This window comes from Eublepharis macularius, chromosome 2 (genome assembly GCF_028583425.1).
Source record: "Eublepharis macularius isolate TG4126 chromosome 2, MPM_Emac_v1.0, whole genome shotgun sequence".
In the NCBI taxonomy this organism is placed as follows: Eukaryota; Metazoa; Chordata; class Lepidosauria; order Squamata; family Eublepharidae; genus Eublepharis; species Eublepharis macularius.
This window is the reverse complement of record NC_072791.1, coordinates 197417056-197439308: the sequence shown is the minus strand read 5'-3', so window position 1 is coordinate 197439308 and position 22253 is coordinate 197417056. Positions and strand designations below refer to the sequence as shown.

General features: G+C 44.1%; 1 protein-coding gene across 3 annotated transcripts in view; it reads left to right on the top strand.

The window, feature by feature from the left end:
- ABCB11 (ATP binding cassette subfamily B member 11) overlaps positions 1-22253 on the top strand; it is a 74210-nt gene that overhangs the window by 14340 nt on the left and 37617 nt on the right. For all 3 annotated transcript variants that reach the window (XM_054970959.1, XM_054970960.1, XM_054970958.1), the window contains 10 exons: positions 2736-2757; positions 7451-7504; positions 10047-10095; positions 10994-11235; positions 13800-13887; positions 15266-15399; positions 15976-16147; positions 17560-17684; positions 19800-19974; positions 21159-21272. In XM_054970959.1, the coding sequence (XP_054826934.1) occupies positions 2736-2757; positions 7451-7504; positions 10047-10095; positions 10994-11235; positions 13800-13887; positions 15266-15399; positions 15976-16147; positions 17560-17684; positions 19800-19974; positions 21159-21272 (1175 nt within the window). The remainder of the gene's footprint in view (positions 1-2735; positions 2758-7450; positions 7505-10046; positions 10096-10993; positions 11236-13799; positions 13888-15265; positions 15400-15975; positions 16148-17559; positions 17685-19799; positions 19975-21158; positions 21273-22253) is intronic.

The following is a 22253-nucleotide window of genomic DNA, read 5'->3' as shown; positions in this document are numbered from 1 at the left end:
CAATGGCAAACCACCCTGTTGAAAGCCTGCCAAGAAAACGTCGTGATGCGACGTCCCCTCATGGGTCAGTAATGACTCGGTGCTTGCACAGGGGACTACCTTTACCTTTTACCTTATGTGGGGATGAATATCAGAATCATGCCTGCTGACCTGAGCCTCATGCTTCATGCTTCATGCACTAATCTGAGCTTCCAAGCAAAACCTCACATGCAAACTATACACACATAGGCTTCCTCTGTGTAATACTGGTAGTTCACAGACAATGTGTACATCCACTAGGGATGTCTGCACTGGTTGGTTGAATGCATGGAGTTCAGGGCAAGATCAGTAAACACACTGGCCATCTTAAACTGTGTTTTTAAACTTTGTTTTGAATCACTATATGATTGTTACTTTATTTATATTGTAAGCTGCCTTGAGTTCCTGCAAGGTAGAAAGGAGGCTAATAAATGTTTTAAGTAATAAATAAATATTCCTAGCACACCTGTGTTCATTGTACATAGTCATCTGCAAAGGCTTTCCGTCTTCACCCAGTGTGTGTTGGATCTGGTTGCAATGCACATTCACTGCATTCTGAAGCATGTATATTCAAACGATTTCCAAGCAACTTCAAATATATGTTTAAGACTGTGCACACAATGTTGACAATTAAGAGTCACAGAGGTGTATCCAATGATTCATGGACTTTGCGGAACTTTCCTGCTTCCCCACCCTACTGCTTACTGTAATGGCCTCTACCCATTTTGTTACTGGCATCAGCTGACCTTCAAAAATAGCTGGAGGAGGAAGGAGTGGTAGTCTCTACAGGAATTGGTGGAAATCACAGTCCCCTTTTCTGAAGACTGAAATGTCATTACGTCTTTGGAACAATGCGGTTGGGTATGTGCCAACCTGCATGAAAATGTAAGCAGTTTTGTGCTTGCTTGTACCTCCCTCACCATCTATGTGCAACTGGCTAAATTTCTAGAAGAGATCGTGTATCACTAAAAGTATGTGTATAGGAATTCTTGAAAAACTGAAGTCCAGCAAGACTGTAATACAGAATGTATATATATCTTATAGTCTTAAGTAGAGGTGGGCATGAACTGGGGGAAAAATGAACCATGCGGTTCATGGTTCAGCCTGTTTCACGAACTTTCATGAACTTGCCTCACTTCCCGAACTGGTTCGTGGTTTGTGGGGTTTAAATGCCCCTTTCCGTACTGCTGAGAAGCAGCACGGAAAGGGGCATTTCACCCCACCGGCTTGGATCAGCTGCTTGTTGGGGAGATCCCCAACAAGCAGCTGATTTGGGGTTTAAATGCCCCTTTCCCTGCTGCTGTGTGCCAGCTGTTCTGCTTCCCATGTTTGCAGAAGTTTGCAGGAGCTAGCAGCAGTTCCCTGCCACTTCGTTTCCCAAGGGCTGTGCAAAACGCTTGGTTTTTATTCCCTTTGGCAAAGCCTGAAACATGCCTGGGAGGGAGGGGAAAGCAGCTATTTAATTCTTTCCTGGCTTTTAAAGCCAGGAGGAAAGTGCAGTAATGTTGCAATGTTGCCATGTTACAATGTTACAACACTTTCTTGCCTTTTTTTAAAAAAGAGTGTGTGCATATCCCAAAGGAGGAAGGGAAAACCAGCCATTTAGCCCTTTCCTGGCTTTTAAAGCCAGCAGGGAATAAGCAAACTCCTGCAAACATCGGAAGCAGAACAGCCAGTACACAGCAGCAGGGAAAGGGGCATTTCAACCCCCATCAGCTGCTTGTCCAGGATCTCCCCGACAAGCAGCTGATCCAAGCCCATCTCCAGTTGCCTAGGAAACTGATTTATCGGTGCCAGGCTGTCTGCAGTGATGAACTGAAAATGAACCAAACAAATCAAACTAAAGTTCGTCCCGGTTAGTCAGAAATGGGCTCTGATGAACTGCTGGTTCGCGAACCACGAACCAGCCCAGTTCGTGATAAACTTTGGTTCATTTTTCAGTGTTTGCCCATCTCTAGTCTTAAGCTGACTTCACAGTTGTTAACTGTGGAAATTATAGTATGGGAAGGAAGGTTGTAGAGATGCAAGATGGAAGAGCGGTTAAGATGTCTGACTAGGGAGACCCAGGTTTAACTCCCTGATCCACCAAGAGCCTTCCTGGGTGACCTTGGGCCAGTCAAGTGGTATTAAAAGAATTCCTCTTTACCCGATTTCTCTCTGAAATCCAAGAATCCATTTCCCCCGTCTTTTCAGGAATTTGGAGCAAGTTACTAATCAAGTCTGTTTTGGTCATAGAGAAATTAGAAGAGAGGAGAAACAGGAAGGGATGTTCTACAAATTTTCACTTTGCAGAGACAAACAATGTCTTCCCAAACCTTCCTGTCCTTCTGCTGCAGCACCATGCTGTACTGTGTAACATAAAACAATGGCAAAGGCTGAAGTTGCAAAGAAGGACAGCAATTTCTTTACCAAGAGAAATCAAGGAGAAAAAAAGACGTGAAGTTTCACTGTCAGGCAGGCAGCCATTCTTTTGTTTATTTTTCTCCAACCATTGCTCTGAGTGGTGGAGGGTTTGAGAGTTCAGATGATTAGATATAAGACGTGAATCGATCCAATCTGGGAAAACTCACATCTCAACTAGCATCAAATGATTCATTCTATGGGGAATGATTATTCAAGCACTGTTTCTAGATATGCACGATGCACATAATTGTTTGTGAACTTTTATGTATTTATCTTTACTGTTAACAAAAGGATGTATTTATATTTCCCAACAGGTAATGGGATCAGCAAGCCAGAGTAAGTAATAGAGATATTCACTCATTTACATGAAGATAGCTTCAGGTGGGTAGCCATGTCGGCCTGCAGTAGAAGAGCAAGATCTGGGTCCAGGAGCACCTTAAATGCAACTGGGTTTCCAGGATATGAGTTTTAGGGAGTCAAAACTCCCTTCTTCAGATACATTCAGAAGTGGATGTATGTGGGATTTTCTCTGGTCAGAAGGTGGGAGGAGTATTTAAAGTAAAAGTGTAAGGTATAATAATACAATAATACAATATGCAAATTTGGAACAATGAATTTTGCAAATGTATTTGCAGATTTGGAACAATGGATCCCTCCAGGGCCTAATAGGGACACAGGAGTCTTCTTGCACTACAGATACTGATTTTCTGCTTTCACACCTCCACTCTGTCAAGCCAATTACAGTATTATTAACCTTTACACCCTTACTTTAAATACCCCTCCTGCCTTCTGGCTGAATAAAACCCTTCTGCATGTATCTGAAAAATGGAGCTTTGACTCTCTAAATTTCATACCCTGGAAATCTAATTGGTCTTTATTGTGCTACTGGACCCAAATCTTACTCAATTATAGACTCAATACTTGGCTATATTTTTAGGAACTCTATTTTGCAATCTGTTAGCCCGGATGAATTTGTGCCATTGAAAATGCAGCCATGTGCTGCAATTTCCTAAACTATAATGTTATGCAACTGATGTCAGTGAAGCAAACATTCAGAACGCATCATGGTAATTAACACAACAATGAAAGAGAAAAATGCCACAATTTCAACCAGCCCTTATTATTATTATTCAGGCTGCATCTATTCACAAGCTCATTGTGGTGTATGGTTAACAATTCTGTGTGCAAATTTCCCCAACATTCTCTCCAAAATACAAAACTGGCTTTCTGCAAATCAGTTGATGTTGACCATAATCTAGTACACAGCAAACTATCAAACAAGATTTAATGAAAGAACTCCTTCCTATAATAAAACTCCGAGAAATATATTCGGAGATACAATATTTTTTAAAGCCCTCTTAAAATAGAAAACTGACTATGCTGTTGATGGGGATAATTTAGAAGTAAATGTGGAAGAAGAGTTTTGAGGATCTCTTCCCCAAACATATCTTAGATGAGAGTGCAAAGACTGCTCACCAAAATCACGCTGTTTTAATATTTTTCATGATTTGGCTTGAAACTTGCTGTCACTAAGTTTTGATTCAAAGCACACTTTTGGAATAAAAATTAGCCTTTAAATGGACTCACAGATTGGAATAGCGTAGTCACAGATTGGAATAGTGTAGCACAGAGAGCCTGCTGGCAGCTTCAGATGAAACCCTTAATTCAGATACCTGGAAGTTGGGCCTAGCCAGAGACAACCTGAATATTGCTCTTATCACAAACATGACCTGTAGTTATTGTAGCAATATTAACAATTTCTTTTGAGAATGAAAATTTACTTTAACATCCTTATTCTGTATACTCAAGACACACACACACACTAACCTCTCCAGTTCCCATCTGGTTATACACAAGACAAAAACCTTGATGGGTCAGATTATAGACTACGTAAGGAAATGTACTAGACTGCAGTGGTTTTAAATCTTCCTTCCTTCAGGGAACCCTTGCCACATTGATTTGTTTGCCATGGAACCCCTGCATGTTGCAGATTATTCTGGACATGTTCAAGGCACGATTGCCACCTATTCTGTATTTCAACAGGCCATCCTCTATTGCAGAAATACCAACAGAAAAGAAAAAAATGCACTTAAAACTAGAGATAGGCATGAACCGGGGGGAAACCGAACCATGTGGTTCATAGTTCGTCAAATTTCACAAACCACGAACCACGAACTTTCACGAACCTGCCCCCCGGTTTGTGAACCGGTTCGTTTGGTTCATGAAAACATCACACTCAGGTCAGAAAATCATCGCTTCCAGGTCAGCAGAAGGGCACTTCCAGGCCAGCAAAAGGTCACTTCTGGGTCAGCAGAAGGTCTGCAGGAAGTCCATCCCCTGTTGCCTAGGAAACTGATTGATCGGCACCAGGCTGTCTGCCATGACAAACCAAAAACTGAACCAAACAAACCAGCCTAAAGTTTGTGATGGTTTGTCAGTAGAGGTGGGCACAGTCCGCATAACAGACCTAATTTCCCCACGAATTTACCCAGTTCATCGTTCGTGAACACGCGGGCTGTGGGCGCGTGTTTTTTTCACGAACGCGCCGAACTTTGGGGCGTTCTGTCCATCTGTTCGTTGGCCCGTCATGCCAGGATTCCTGCCATCCCCGCTCAAACAATTTCCTAGGCAACGGTGTGGAGCCACCTTCCCTGTTTGGAACACACCAATCTTAGCCCAGGAAACCTTGATTGGCAGCTCTGTCAGCCAAACAGAGATCACCAGCGTTTCTGCATAAAAGCAAAGCGTGCGAAGCCCCGCTTCATTTTGCTGGTGCGGGGACGCGAGTTAGCTTAGCAACTGCTTGCTGCGGGAAAGTTTTTCTTTTTGAGAGAGCGTCGCTTGTGCCTTAGGGCTTTGGGGCTTCGGTTGCAAGAGAGCTTACTCTATTCTCCATTCCTGTTTAATTTTTTTCTCCTTTCAATTCTGGTTTTCTTGAGAGCACTTTAAAAAAAATCCTTTTACCGTACTATCAGGTTACTCTGATTTCTTTCCGCTTTCGAGTCCTTGGGTTCTGGGGCTCAATCCCCCCCCCCAAAAAAAACTCTTCCTTTTTTCTGGGTTGCCAGTGGGTTCTATTGTGCTCTGACCCCACCCACTCGCCGACCCACAGTGGGTGCAAGGCAGCTTTGGGCGCTGTCTGCTTGAGTTCTTTCCTTCTTTCCCCCACTTTCTTTCTTGGCTGCTGATGAGATGCAAGAGGAGACTGCTATTGGGCTCTGTGAAACACCCACTCTCTGACGACCAGCAGCTCACTTTGGGGGCTCTCTCTGCTTGATATCTTTCTAAGCCTTTCACTCCCTAAATAGTGGGTGACTTTGGGGGAGCTTTCTGCCTGGCTTTTGAAGTGCAAGGGGGGCTGCTACTGGCCTCTGTGAAACACCCACTCTTTGACGACCGGCAGCATGCTTTGGGGGGCTCTCTGCTTGACTTCTTTCTAAGCCTCTCACTCCCTAAATAGTGGGTGATTTGGGGGGAGCTTTCTGCCTGGCTTTTGAGGTGCGAGGTGGGGCTGCTACTGGCCTCTGTGAAACACCCACTCTCTGACTACTGGCAGCACACCTTGGGGGGCTCTCTGCTTCACTTCTTTCTAAGCCTTTCACTCCCTAAAAAGTGGGTGACTTGGGGGGAGCTTTTCTGACTGGCTTTTGAGGTGAAGGGGGGGCTGCTACTGGCCTCTGTGAAACACCCACTCTCTGACTACTGGCAGCATGCCTTGGGGGGCTCTCGGCTTGACTTCTTTCAATGCCTCTCTAGAGTGTCTTTTGTGGTGCATTCTTCCCCCTCTTCTGGGGTCCAGCTGGGTGCCACTTGGCTCTGCCCTACCCTGCTCCAAGCTTTTGGGGCTCTTTCCATCCCTCCCATGCCTTCCATTCCAGCAAGGGGCCTTTGAATTGCTGCATGATCTCCTGTTGCGGAGTTGGCTTTCACTCAAGTACATCCATTCATTTCCCATCATGGGGAGTTGGTCTCCCTGCCCCCAGGAAGAGCATCTGTTGTTGATGCAGCTCCATGTAGGTGGGTTTTGTGGGCAGCCACCTCTCCTCGACAGGAGCACAAGTCTCCCTCCTTCCACCAAGGATGGGTAAGGGCTAGTCAGAATAGGGGAGGGGAAGTTGTTGTTTGTCTAAGTCTTTGGAAAAGTGATAATTGGAGAGTGTTACATGAAAACCTTTGGGGGGGAAAGTCTACTAAAGTGAAAATCTGTGGGAAAAACAAGGCCTACTGAATCGAACCGGTTCTCGAACCGGACCAGTCCATTTAAAAGTTCGTGGTCCATGGTCCGTGAAAGTCCATGAACCACGAACCGGAGGTCTGTGGCTGACTCCTGGTCCATGCCCATCTCTATTAGTCAGAAATGGGATCTGATGAACCGCTGGTTTGTGAACCATGAACCGGCCTTTTTCGTTATGAATTTTGGTTCGTATTTTGGTTCATGCCCATCTCTACTTATAACAGCAAAAGAAAACTTAAATTTAATACACTACAAGATCAGTTTATTCCCATAAAACTACCTGGTAATGTGGTGACACACAGAATACATTATTTTCATATGGTCTCACAATGGGTTCATTACTTTGTATCTTTCCAGATGGCAGCCTTAGCATTAGGCCCCTTGTCTAGGACTGGAGGGTTCTCTGTATACTGAGAGTGTGACCAGCCCAAGTAGTCCCAGTGAAGATTTGAACTAGTGCCTTTCCAGTTTTGACACTCTAACCACTATACCACACTGGATAACAAGTTTGGCTTGAAAGACGAAAGCCCCAAGATAATACTTACGTTAGATGGATAAACCAGGTGTGGTGATGTGGTGGGTTAATACTGAAGAGATCCTGCCATGAACTTGCCAGTGACTGTATGATCTTGGGCTGGCCTTTTGCTGTTATCTAGGGTGAGGATGAAATGGAAAGAGAAGGCCAAGTTTGCCACCTTGAGGTCCTTGAAGGGAGGGCAAGACAAAAGGGGCAGTGCAGTGCACAGAATCATATACCGTAGGACAGATCATATAGAAATATTTTGTCTTTTACAGGTATTTCTATACCGAAAAGGAGAGTTCTTCAAAGAACAATGCAAAGGGTAACAAGTAAGTCCAACAGTCTACTTGTGCACTAATAGGAATGCTGAACATTCACGTCAAGCTTTTTCTAGAAAAGAAAACCTACCTCCGATTAAGTAGTTTTCACAGGACACGCCAAAAATGCAAAATTATCATACATCTGAAAGTGCCTCCTTCTATTTAGTGTACCCTTCCAGACCTCAAAACTTCCTATTTGTTTGCAAAGACCCTTTCTGGTCCCTAATATACCTCCTCTGTCATTGGCTGCATCATGCCAGTGACATGAATGCTGACATGAATACCAACAATTGCAGAGTCCCTGTAACTGCCTGGCAGCTAGGAGCATGCATCAACCTGACGAGCAATGAGAAGAATTTTGCCACTTTCTTACATCTCCAGATTTGCTGTAGTGCAGAAATGTACTAAAATTCTCCTCCCTTGAACATGTATATGAAGTCAGACCATTGATCTATAGAGGCCAGTCTTGTCTCCTCTGTGTGGCAGCAGAACTTGAGGGTCTCAAGGTGAAACCTTTGATATTGCCTGTTAACTGAGCCTGTTAAGTAGCAATGGAGGGAACTGAACCTAGGACTTTCTTCATCGCGTCGGTCGATAGCTTTGATTCCATAACTGTATATATGTGGATGATTTTGAAAGAATAAGGCTGAAATTCTAAACAAACTTACTAGTAAGTCCCATTAAACTCAACAAACTGATTCATACTATCAGTTCCTTACTTTTCTGTTACGTTCACTTGCATCATCGCTCTAAGACCTCAGTTCCCTTTTCCAATTTCATTAATTCCCTTTCTCTTCTACACATAAGGATCCATCCTAGATAATGTGGAAGTAGGATTCCCCCCCTATGATTATAGAATGGCAATGCTCTCCTTAAGATGTGTTACCAAAAGCAGTATCTATGGAAATCAGAAAAAGAGCCTCGTCAGGTATCTAATCCCCATTTTGCCCACCTTATGTGAATCAAAACACATCCACAGGGACAGGGGACATGTTTCTACAAACCCTATGTCTGCAGAAAAATCCAAAACATAATAAGCATGTGTGTGAGAGGATAACAGTTTTTCAGCACTGTAGAGGCAACGTTTGCGCCTGTCTTAGCATTGATACTGTAAAAAAAAAAATAACATGAATACTGACAACACTATCATTCATTAGCCCAATGTATTGAAACAGCTTGTAAACTCGGCAGGTTCAACATTATACTCTTTCCTAGGCAGGTGGGCACAGTGACAATGTTTGGAGGTTGCCTAGCAACTCCAAAATGGCCACTGAGATCTTTGGATGAAAAGTTGAATTTGCTGAAGGGGAGGGAGGAGAGCACATGGGGACTGCAGGGTGGGCAGCAAAGCAGAGAAAAGGGTTGGAGCATATGGGGGGGGAGTAGGTGCAAGAAGATAGCATGAGGAGGGGGGCCAGGAAGGGGGAGTGGGGATTCTGGTGTGTGATATTTGCTGATGTGTTTATTCTTAACCCAATCCATGTCTGACAAAAGTGGGCAACTTACAGCCCAGTGACTCCATCTGGTCCCTGGAATCTTTGCATCCAGCCCTCAAGTTCTTTAACAAGTTGTTGAGAGCACCAGCCTACCAGGTGGCAGCAGTGGTCTCAAAACCTTGTTACACAGCTTGGGGACCTAAGACTCATTAAGAGCAGCAGAATGGGAGAGGATGACACATCTGGGCTTCCTCAGGCTTTCAAGGGCTCCAAGTTAGAGTCTCTTTACACAAGACCTCTTATGTGAGGACGTTCAAGTGAAGGGAGATGCAGTGTTAGCTGGGAAGCTGAGTTTTAAAAGACAGATCGAAAGACTTTGTCAATTTCACCTCTCTAGAGTCGGCAGAGATCATTCCTCAAAGTGTTTGTTTATTTCCTCTTTGCCTCCCGGAAGGCTCTGTCAGTTTCACCTCCCCTTCTGGGAGGCAAAGATGAAATAAACAAACCCTCCGAGGAGCATCTGGGCACTAGAGAGGTGATATTGGAAAAGCCTTCTGATCTGTCTTTTAAAACTCAGCTTCCCAGCTAACACTGCATCTCCCTTCACTTGAGCGTCCTCATGTAAGGGGTCTCATGCAGAGATACTCTTAGGCTCCACTTTTTCCTCATTCCAATGCTAGCATCCCACTGCTAGAAAAAAGAAGCACCTTCTAACATGGAGCCTTCAAAAAGTAGCAGAGATCCAGATGTGGCCATCAGGCCAAAAAGATTGCCCACTGCAATCTACGAGGTGAGAGGTTCATATGAGGTGGGTTTTTTTGTAAATCAGGTATTATCAAATATTGTTTAGGATGTTTAGGCACTTATGCTTCTCAAGGCTGCAACCAGGAGGCCTAGAAAGTTTAAACAAAAAGCAAATCATGTGATACTCAAGGTACTAGCAATACCTCCAGCAGTAGATTGGAATTTATGGGAGAGGAGATCGGGGGTGGTGGTGTTTGAATTTAATCCTCTGAAGAAATCCCATTATCAGAGGCAGCTTGGCTTAGAGATATTAGCCTATCTGAAACAGGAAATAGTACCTTCTAATTCCACCCATTTTATTTTCTTTGAAGGGCATCGGACAAGAAAAAGGATACTATTCGAATTGGCTTCTTTCAGCTGGTAATAAAATTCTTGGTTTTCAGTATTTCTCATACAAGGGCCGTCGTCACACGGGCATCTCTTCCGTTAAATTTACAGCATATAGCGTCCTACCTGTTATCAGCACAGTAACGTTTCTTTGGGTCACCTAACGGCTCTTCGCGCCACCAGCTGTCCACACCGAAGCACTCTGTTCTGTTCTCTCTAACCGCGCAGAAGCAGCTCCCCCCCCCTTTTTTATTATTCTGGTGTTTAATTCCACTATAACGGAATAACAGCATATAAACATTCCGTTAGAGCAAAACATTACGACCCTTTTGTTTTTCCAACTTTGAAATTATATAAATAGCCCTTTGCCCGCAGAAAACTCCCTGTCTGGTGTGATCCCCATCGCTGAAGACTCTGCCATGGCGATTGAGTCATTTTTACTTCAGCAGAAAGTTTGCATTGTGTTATGCCGTTATGGCATTATAAGGACATAATAAAATAAAAAAGGGGAGTCGCAGGAAGAAATGGATTCTGGGATTGAAGGGACGGCATAGGACGTTGCGAGGCGAAATACATCGATGTGAGGCATTCACACTGAGGCACAAAATAGCGCGACTATCAAGCACAAAGCAGAAGAGAGAAAATCACTACAGTGTTGGAATAAGGTGGGTGTTTGCCGGGAAATAGCGCCATTTTAGCGCTAAATAAAAGCCCGTGTGACAACGGCCAAGATGTGTGCATGACTTCTTTGTCAGTACAATCCTAGACAGACTTCAATGGATTTTGCTTAGAAGTGTGCTTAGAAGTGCACCGAACCTTTCTGACAAACTCTATTACATATTAGGTAAAAAAATAAATAGTCCGCTAATGTGTAAAGAAGTAATTCACAATTACATGTGAGCACCCTGTACCTTTCCTCTCTCCCTATTAGTTTAGATTTGCTTCAGCATCCGAGATTATGATGATGGTTTGGGGTGGCATCTGTGCTGTTCTCCACGGAGCAGCTCAGCCAGGCATGTTGCTTGTCTTTGGGGCAATGACAGACACATTTATACAATATGACATTGAGAAGCAAGAGCTTGGAGATCCAAACAAAACATGTGTGAATAACACTGTAGCGTGGATTAACGGTTCCTACCTGCAAAATGAAAGTAACACATCAATAAGTTGTGGGTAAGTGTGCATATTGTTTCACTTCTTCAGTATGGTTAGCATGGGCTGCCCTCATTTGCAAGGGAACCAGCCCGGTTGGGTTCTCAAGTCATGTTGCGATCCTGCTTCGAGTTATTTCTTATTGTCTTGTTGAACTCAATGGGCATTGAATTTGCAGTCTTTTATTTAACCAGCAATTCATAATGGGACCTGATCATGAAGTGTCCAGCTGGCCTTCAAACGCATATTGCCATCTCTCCAGAAGTGGAGGTGTGGCTACTTGCTCGTCTGCTGATAATTGCTTGCTCTAATATCCACATCTCCGAATCCCCCTCTGCTTCAGTCAGCTTACACTTAGCGAGCTGTCAGCTTTAGCCAGCAGGGGTCAAAATTGAAATCCTGCCACCGCCCCTCTTTGACTTGGCCTGTCTTGCAGCAATTATCCTGATTTTTTGACATTTTAGAAGTATTGTGTATGCGTCTCCAGCAGGTCACTTCAAGTGTATTAATCTCTCTGACTTCTGAAGTCACAATGATTCATAAATTGGTAACTGCAAAAGAATCTGGTTTAAGGGCTGAAGACCATTGAACTATATGTTAGTTAGATTCTTGCGCATACAGACCTCTCCTAAGCTGCTTTTTGTCCCCAGAAACCCAATCCAGCTAAAGAGCAAATGAAATCAATAGGACTGTAGTTGGTCCATTGACATGTTCCATTGGTTTCAGTAGGTCTCAGTCAGGCCTCATTTTACCTCGACTGGGTACTGTGTGAATGCTCCATGTGTGTGTGTATTTGTAACTAGTAGCATAACATTGGAAACGGCCCTCTTCTGTACCTTCTGTCACCAGAACGCAACATTATGTATTGAATCAGTAGATGCATAAACGTACAGAGGCAGCTGAGTTGTGGAGCAGGCCTCTTTCGAAGCCATTGTTACCTGCATTCAAATACTCAGCTTTAACTTTTGTCCATGCTGAATGGTGCATCAGTTAAGACGATATGTTGCTAGTACCTTCTATTTATTTCAGCATTTTTATTATGCTTTTATCCCCACGGGGGCCGAAATGGCTTACAAAATATGAAATATGAAGACACAATTTAAATAAGCAAACCGGACAAAAACAAAACACCAGAAATGGAGCATGCCACATTCTGGGCTAATCCTGCCTCTACTGCCCTGGCTCACTTAGAGTCCCAGGCTACAAGCAGGGGCCAAGAGCCCTTCGGCTTTTGCCCTTCAGCTCACACCTCTGGCCACCAGAAGATGTACCATGTCTAATTGTCTTCAGCTATTATGTTTCTGGTGCTCCTCTATCACACAGTGGTAGAGGGTGGTACATGCGGTCACCATTTTGTGTGTAATGGGCAACACATGTTATTTCAGCTAGGATACATGCTACTTGAAACCCATATTTTTGAGAATGTGTGTTTGCATTCATTGCAGCTGTAAAATATGTGAATTGCCTATAATGCACTCTCCCAGTATACAAGCCAGGAGCACCAGAAATGTAATGGCTGAAAGGACAACTACGTTTTCATTAGTCCCTCATATTCTACTGTTCCATCTCCTCTAAATACATACACAAATGCTCATGGAGCAAAAGAATACTATGGATATAGGTGCAGGTAAGGAGGAAGAGTTCCATTTGATCTGGTGTTGCTCTGGTTATCAGTTTCAGTTCCTATGCCTAGAAACAAGATGGTCTGATTCACCAAGGTCAGTAATAATAATTAGAGATGGGCACGATCTGCATTACGATCGAAAAAAACCCACGATAATGGCAATCGCGCGATCATGACCCGGTGGATCGTGATCGTCCATGGCCAACGATCCAGCGATCAGGAGAGGCCCGGATCAGGGCGATCGGGCTCGGATCGGGGATCCAGACACTCAGGCGCCAGCAATCTATTCCCCTGGCAATGGACACAGGAGAATGCCTGAGCTTTGTTTGCCCTCCTTCTGTTGCCCTGGAAACCTGAATGGAAGCCCAGCTTTCCTTGATCAGCAGGGCTTCCTTCCAACCACGGAGCAGCAAAGCAGTCACCAGCTGGGAGAAGACACCCAAGGGAGGGAGGGGGAAGGGGGTGTTCTGCCGCCGCCAGCACACACCTTCTGGCCTGTGCCGGGAATACCAGCGTGCTCCTTTTTGGCCTGGCGGGCGGGCACATGGGGGGTGCTGCCGGCGAGCGGCCAGACCCCCCGCCCCCTGAGGGGAGGCGACTCGTCGCCGTCTCCCCGTGCCCACCGGGCCCAGCAGGCGCCGCCACCACCCACCTTCCCACATAGCTTGGAATAGCAGCGCACCCCGCTTTGGCCTCCACGATCCACGGATAGGAAAAAGGAGATGATCGGTGTGGATCGTTAATTCGGGATCGTCGCTGGCGCCAATCCACGATCAGCTTGATTGGTAATTTTTTTGGGATCGTACCCACCTCTAATAATAATGTTCAATCATTAAACCATTTGTCTGTATTCATGCAGAGAATTCTATTGGCACAGACTCAAAATAGAGTTTCAAAGTAGAAGGATTCATAGGAATTGTAACAATGCTGATTAAATCTTTCCCTTTTTTAAAAAAATTAGATTGCTGGATATTGAAAAGGAAATGACCTTGTTTGCAAGTTACTATGCAGGAATCGGCTGTGCAGTTCTTGTCCTTGGATATCTCCAAGTGAGTATTCGCTTACCCATATTATTTTCCATAACAGAAAAATAATGAAAATGATTTTCTATACATCATAAAATCAAACAAAATCCTAACATAATCCTTAATAGGAAATCAGCACAAACAATAGTTAACTAGCTTTTCTCCGCCAAATCAGAGCTACTAGGGGAGGGAGGGGGATTAGGGGGAGAAAATCCAAGCGGCCATGGTCACTCTAGGGGTCCATGATGCTGGGCAAGTCATGTGACTTGTTTTCATATAACGTTTGAGTTGGATTTTGGTAATGGGTGGGAGGCCCGGAGGTTCTCTATACACCTGACTTGTGATACTAACAAAATATCTTGTAAGGACATACGTACTAATATAACTAACTTGCAACAAGCAGAGAATCTGTTAGGAATATGGGAAGCTGCCACAGACTTCTTCTGTCTCTAAACTGTCTGATGTGGTTTGTCTGTGTGAGCCTATATAGTAACAGGCTCTTTAATGATCAAACCTTGGTCAAACCTATGCTAACCCTCCATAAAGCACATGTTCATTCACTGGCATTCACTTGTTTTTGAGGTGGAGTGCAGAGCATACAGTGGCCATGTGGCTCTTTGGGTTGATATGAATCGCAAATGTGGCACTCTGCAATCCGCAGATATAAAGTATCTGGTAGAAGCAGGGCTTTTTTTCCAGGAAATGAGGTGGTGGAACTCAGTGGGTTGCCCTCGGAGAAAATGGTCACATGGCTGGTGGCCCCGCCCCCTGATCTCCAGACAAAGAGGAGTTTAGATTGCCGTCTGCACCGTTGAGCAGCGTGGAGGGCAATCTAAACTCCCCTCTGTCTGGAGATCAGGGGGTGGGGCCACCAGCCATGTGACCATTTTCAGGAGGTTCCGGAACTCCGTTCCACTGCGTTCCCCCTGAAAAAAAGCCCTGGGTAGAAGATATCCTTAGAATCAGAAGTCGACCTACTATCTATCAAGCCTAGTTATTGTGATTTATTGGATTTGAATTAGCCAGCTTGGGCTTTGACAATGCTCTTGAATCCATTCCCATGGCCAGAAGAACCGGCTTCTGCGCACAGAATTACCGCTTCCTCAAATTCAGGTCTCAAAATAAGGTATATTCCCATTAACAGGAATACATTTAATGAGATATCATTATATTAACGTTCTGGGTATATCTGCCAACGTAGTATAACCGAGGAAGATTCTTTGATCAGTTTATAACACAAGTGCAGGATTATCATCATGGAAGGCATAAAATCAATGGTAGACAGACTGGGAACTGGGATAAATTGTGTTTAGCTGGTTCTCCTGTCAGTTTCAATGAAACCTTTTAGCAGTTGATGTTGTAGCTTTTTTTCACCCAGCACCCTGTCCTATTTTCTTCTTAGATTTGCTTATGGGTAACATCGGCTGCTCGACAGATACAGGAAATCAGAAAAGCCTATTTCAGGAAAGTAATGAGGATGGATATAGGCTGGTTTGATTGTACATCGGTGGGTGAACTCAATACACGAATTTCCGAGTGAGTAATCTGGGATGGCAGTGTGTGGTGACCTGTATTTTGCATGACCTAGGACCTAATCTTTTTTAAAGTACTGGGGATTGTTTCTTGGACCTTCTATGTGCAAAACAGGTGCCCTTGTTTGCCCTATGTGCAAAACAGATGCTATGTGCAAAACCGAGCTGCAGGCCCTTCCCCAAAGTGGTGATGGTGGAGCTGCAAGCTGAGTTTCCATACAAAAGCTTCCTCCATTGTAATTTCTCTCACCAAATGAAATTCCGAAACTTGGAACAACCATTTCCCAAAGGGGTAGAGGCAAGCAGTGTCTGAATATAGTGCAACCACTGCACTTGTATCAGATAAAATCTTGGAGGGGGGATGGTATACGGAACAAAGCATCTTTCCTGGAATTCTAAGGAGCCATGATCTGTTGCGGTACTTTCTACCTAGTAACTGACCACAGGAAAATAAATACGTAGTCAACGATTTTCCTCATGGTTGCTCCAACATTGAAAAGAACATCAAAACAAATGACCATTTTGACTTGTACTTAATGCAAAACGTACATGCTCCTTCAACTTTTCTTGTTCTCCACAGTGACGTTAATAAAATAAACGAGGCCATAGCTGACCAAGTAGCAATCTTTATCCAGCGCTTCACCACTTTTATTTGTGGATTCCTGTTAGGATTTGTCAGTGGCTGGAAGCTGACCTTGGTCATCATTGCCGTCAGTCCACTAATTGGGGTTGGAGCTGGAATAATTGGCCTGGTGAGTTAGCCTGATGGCGTTCATGTCTAAGTATGGTTTTTACTGATAAAAATGTGATGCAGATCTAAGATCAAGTTTCGGTGACCATGACAGAAACGCAGAGCAATTCCACAGAGCTTTGCCAAATTGTTTACTGCAGGTTAATAATCAATCCCTCGTGTATATTTTCTCCTCTGGAACAGACTGAACACACCTAGGCTTGTAGAAGTTCTCCTACCACATTCAGTCTCCTCTCAACCTGTTGCTTCAGTGATGCAGTTAAATAACTTTTGGCTCTGAATTTACAGTGCAATCCTGTGCAGAGTCCGTCCTTCTAAGTCCATTGGAGATTCAGGCCTTAGAAAGATGTAGCTCTGCTTAGGACTGCTGTTGTCAATGGTCTTATGGTGCTCCCATTTAGGCTATCAAGTGCATTTCAAATGCAAATCTAAAGCCTGCTTTGGGGGGCCTGGACCTCTTCCCCAATGTTCTGCGTACCACTGTGTTGTGTGAAAAGGGCTCATGTGGTCTGAGTTCAAAAAGAAACAGAAAGATCCGATTTTTTTTATCACGAGAAAACTGAGAGATGATAGTAGTATTGTATGGAGGACCAATGACTACACAGTCTACAGGAATAAAAAACAGTTAATGGAGGTATGACAATATATTGGTCTTTGTGGCATTACAAGATTCTTTGTTGGTTTGTCTGGAGTACCTTAACATGAGGGAACCATGGGGGAATCGGCTGCTAGAAAAGGCAACCCTTCAGTTGTTTCTCTTAACCTTGCCTATAGATGTCCTCTGTGAAGCCCGAAGGCATTCCCCCCAACAGAAATCAGCCCCTCTGTTAAAAAGTTGATGCTGGAGTGGAGAATGTTGATATTGGAATAGTGCTATCCCAAAACACCCCTAAACTTTGCTATATGCCAATTAGAAACCAAATCTCTCTCATATAGACAACTGGCCACGTAAGATTCGGAGTTGAATTATATCAGTGTAATACTAAACGTTGAAGTCCATGGGCTTAGCAGGGTGTAACTCCGCTTAGGATTGCACTATAAATAAGCAATATATGTAGTGGTGGAGAGTGCCATCAAGTCATAGTTGACTTATGGTAACCCCTGCTGGGTTTTCAAGGCAAAAGACTAACAGAGGTGGTTTACCTACTTCTGTAACCCTAGTCTTCACTGGAAGTTTCCCATCCAATTACTAACCAAGGCCAGCCCTGCTTTGCTCCTGAGATCTGACAAGATTGGGCTTGCCTGGGCTATCCAGGACAGGGCAAGCAATACACATACCTGCACTATATGTTTCCTTTACAAACGTATGCAATCTTGTGTAAAAACAAGTAGATTGTTCTACTAAGTGTAATATCCAAAGATTTACCTCATAACCCCCTCCCATATATAACAACTCTTCTGATGAATTTTAAGGCTGTGGCAAAGCTGACGGGTCGAGAATTAAAGGCTTATGCCAAAGCTGGTGCCGTTGCTGATGAAGTGCTCTCATCTATCCGAACCGTGGCTGCTTTTGGAGGGGAAAGAAAAGAAGTAGAAAGGTTGGTTCAGACATTAAGGATGGGTCACATGTCTTTAAAAAGCTAACAATACATTATGTATATCTTGTTGTTTGTCTAGGTATAAAATACCAATATAAATAAATTGCAACAACTGAACATGAGCTTTAGTCGCATGGAGCCAGTGTGGTGTAGTGGTTAGAGTACTGAACTAGAACCCGGGAGAACCAGGTTCGAATCCCCACTCTGCCATGGAAGATTGCTAGGTGACCTGGGGCCAGTCACATGCTCTTAGCCTAACCTACCTCACAGGGTTATTGGGAGGATAAAATGGAGAAGAGAGTGATGTAATCCATCTTGGGTCACCTTTGGGGAGAAAGATGGGGTATAAATGAAATAATTAAACATGGATAGCCTTTGACCATGGCCAGGATTACATTAGGAGAGGTCCCCTGGCTCATATGGTATCTCTTCCCATGCCAGTAATAGTCAGGGCTGAACCAAGAGCAGCGCCTGTGATTTGTCGGCACAGTCTACCGTTTCCCCTCAGAATATCCAGGTAGTGGCTTGGATCCAGCGGAGTGTTTGCAGGGGCGGAAGGACTTCTGTCCACTGAGTGTGACTTTCTTACCTCCCCCTTCCCACTGCAGTCTAAAACACTCCCCCCCCCACACACACACACCAGTGCTACTTCCAGGCAGCATTTTGGGCTCCATCAGAAATCCTTCCACCTCTAGAAACATTGCTGGATCCAATCCAAGTTTTTTAGATACATAGATCCTAGTTGAGAAATACGCCTTCTTTTTTAAAATGCTGTTCTCAAAAATGTGATTGGAACAGACCGGTTTTTAAACAAATGGATCTGCAACCATCCCATCTAGTTTCAGTCTAAATCTAAAGACATGGGACAGTCACAGCTGGCAGGGCAAAGTTTTGTTACCATGACAGTAAAATAAGCAAAAAGGCATTCTATGCAGTCTGTCATTCTTGCTCTGTCACATTTTGTTCTTGCTTAGCTCTCCACTTCCTGGTTTTCTTAAATAAAACATGTACCTTCTGAAAGACTTGCGAACACTCCTGCTCTAGATAGTGACAGAAGTCTCAATCCATGTGCTCTCTAGATAGTGTCGGAAGTCTCAGGGCCAAACTACAAGTGACGAATGACACAGGTTGGACACTTGTCAGCTTCCCTCAAGTTTTGATGGGAAATGTAGGCAGCTTGGCAGAATGTTGGACAAGTGACAGTTGAAAAGTCCATTGGACAGCAGTCGGAGAGCCAAGCTGCAAGACCAGGATGCCTACATTTCCCATCAAAACTTGAGGGAAGCTGACACGTGTCCAACCTGTGTCATTCGTCACTTGTAACTTGGCCCTCAGTCCATATGCTATAAAGATAGTGTAAAAGTCTCCGTCCACGTGCTGTTCATCTTCTTGGACACATTCCTACTCTTGCATTTTAATTGCTCAGGCCCTTTTCTTGATTACAAACTCACACAAAGAAATGTTATGCCACTACACCTGTTCGTTCTAGATGCTTCTTAATTTCTTCTATCGACTTCTTTCAGTAGAAAAAAAAGTCCAACTATTTACCTGGCTATTTCATGGCTCTCCTCAAGAATCCCCCTTATTTCGGCATAGTGCAGCAAATTTTTTGGGAACTGTCTGGGTATATGGTCACAGGGATGCAAATTCTGCTTTGGTTGTGGGAAAAAGAAACACGGCTATGTAGCATTCTGAAAGGAGGAAGGAGGAATGTATGGAAAATAGATGCAAACTCTAGGTCAACAACGGAGTGAAATGTAACGAGTGCCAAGTAGGTACCACAGTTGATGGATGAGAAGGGCCATTACAGTCCCTAACTTTGCCTTCCTCTTTTCCACATTACACCAGCTGCATTGTTACGTTAGCAACTGCATCAGCATGAGGGTCGATCAGGGCACAAGCACTGTACAAATGACCACTTGCGGTGCTCATTCAGAGCTCAGAATATCAAGGGCTCAGCCCCTGTGATGGGACAGTGCCCGTGAAATACCCACGTATTCCTCCCCTGCTCTGGCATCACCCCCAAACATTGGACAAAGCTGTTTTATCCCATTCCCTTTTATTTTTTCTCAAATGCATATCTTCAGTGATCCTGTTATTTTTCTTCCCCTACAGATACGACAAAAATCTAGTGTTTGCCCAGAACTGGGGAATCAGAAAGGGAATAATCATGGGATTTTTCACTGGTTACATTTGGTTTGTCATTTTCATGTGTTACGCACTAGCCTTTTGGTACGGCTCAAAACTTGTCCTTGAGCAAGACGAGTACTCTCCTGGCACACTTCTACAGGTAATGCCTTTCTAATGTCCTTTCTCTTGTTTGTACAGCCTCTGGGTATGCATTTTTGGGTTAGGAGATCAGCCATCAGGAGAATCTATGTTTCTGATTTAATGCACTGAGTGACTATTGCTACAAGTTATTAGTGGGTTTTTGTAATGCAGGTGAAGGTGATTCGCTTATCTGTATCCCACGTTATGAGAGATTAAAAAGTACCAAGAAGTGCTCTTAATATACCTTTTTAAATAATGTTATATTTAATATATTCAGGATTTTAAACAAACAACTTTGGGGAGCCCAAATCCCCCCCCCCCCAAATCCTAGCATTTGCATGTGATCATGTTGTTTTGCTGGTAAAAAAAAAGGGGGGGGGGAGAAGGGTTGTATTTGGCCAGAAACCCTGAAAGCCAGCCAAGCCTCACCAGTGCCAGAATCTCAGGCCCAGCTGGGACTGGCATTCCACAACAAGCACAAGCCATGCCTGTCACCTTCTCCCATACCACTAGTACCAATAGCATTGCCAGCACTTATGCCTCAGTTGTATGGTTGCCAACACTTCCTTGACAAATGCTGGAATTTAGGGAGGATGTGACATCACTTCTGGGTAATGCTCTAGTAGTTTCCCCAGTCTCTATGGTAAAGAAATTCCTGGAGCATCATTATGGAGTCAATTTTCCAGTCATTTTTTTCTCTAGCTGCTCAATTCCTTGAGGGTATGGGATTGGGGAGGGTGAGGGGAGGGTTTGCCTGCCATAAGTGGACAAATGGTTGGCCTAGTCACTTGCTTGTTCAGGGAACCAGCCCAGCATGCTGAGGAAAATGGTCTGGTGTGTTGCTGTTCAGCATGCATGCCTGTGGTTGTCTACCCTTGCTTTGAACCATGTTATGAATCTTGCTGCTTTTTTCCACATTGTAATCTGAGAGTAGCCAGTTGTATGGGAGGAGTGCTCATTTTGTACTTTTAACTGCATTTCTGTGTGAAAATTACTGTTTTTAAATTGTATCCCCATCTTCAAATACAGAAACCACTTCTCTGTACCCTCTTTAATATTTTTTCATGGGGTCAAAGCGTTTGCCTGTATTCCAAAAACAGACACTTATGGGTCGACTCCCATTGCTTTTGATTATAATTTAGATTCTATATCAAAGCATTTTTTAAAAAATCCAGGAAAAACATAACTCCTTGTGCTTTTCAGGTTTTCTTTGGTGTTCTAATCGGTGCTTTAAATCTCGGTCAAGCTTCTCCTTGCCTAGAGGCCTTTGCCACGGGCCGTGGGGCTGCAACAAGCATCTTCGAGACAATAGACAAAGTGAGTAACGGATGGTTTCAGGGCTGCTGGCTTTGCCTTGTTGGGAAGGGGGCGATTCATAAATGTTAAGTATTTTAGGCTCCCACTCACAGTGCAAATGAGAAATATTATAGTGATTAAGGGGGGGAGGGGAGAAATTGATTGTAAAATTAAAGTCAAGCAGCATCCTGCCAGCAATTTCACAGAGAATGCATTCATTCATGTGATGCTGCTAAATGATTAGTTGATGAATATTCAAAGTATCACTGATCCCTAATATTTCCCGATTAGACTGGTCAGGCTAGTTGCAATTGAGTGGTTTCGGGAACTAAGCTGCTGTGGTCTCCCTTGCACTTGTATCTACGGAATGAAATGAGGCCAGAGGCTCAGCTAAGAATTTTAATATGCTGGGTAGAAACAGAACAGCAAGGTCAGAATGTTCAGTAAATCTTCCTGTATAATTCCATCGACATAAATGAGCAACATTTGCAGAAGTCAGCTCTGAACTTGTCTACTTTTTAATCCTTACTTAGCCAAAAGGACTTTTTTTAATGGGCAGATATAAATAGAGAATGCTGTGTGGGCAGCTGAAAAAAACCCATATGCTGTCATGTATTTAATATTCTCTTTAAACTAGGGTGTCCAGGTCCCCCAGTGGGGGCGGGGAATCCCCAGCTCCCACTCTCTGCCCCCCGCCCCCGGCTAGGGTTGCCAGGTCCCCTTACCTTTGAGGTGGGAGGTGGGAGACCTGGCACTTATCTTTTTGCTGCCCTCTTGCTGCCTTTGCGCACATACTCCTGGCCTGTGTGATGATGTCACTTCTAGGAAGTGATGTCATTGCACAAGCCATGTGCTGCCCTGGGAGTGCTCCTGCACTCTACAGGGGGCTGAATCAGGCCTAATTCAGCCTAAATTGAGCTGCTGCAGAGCGTGGGAGCGCTGCCAGGGTGGCACAACAGGCTCTGGTGTGCTCCTGCGTTCCGCAGCAGCTTGATTTGGGCT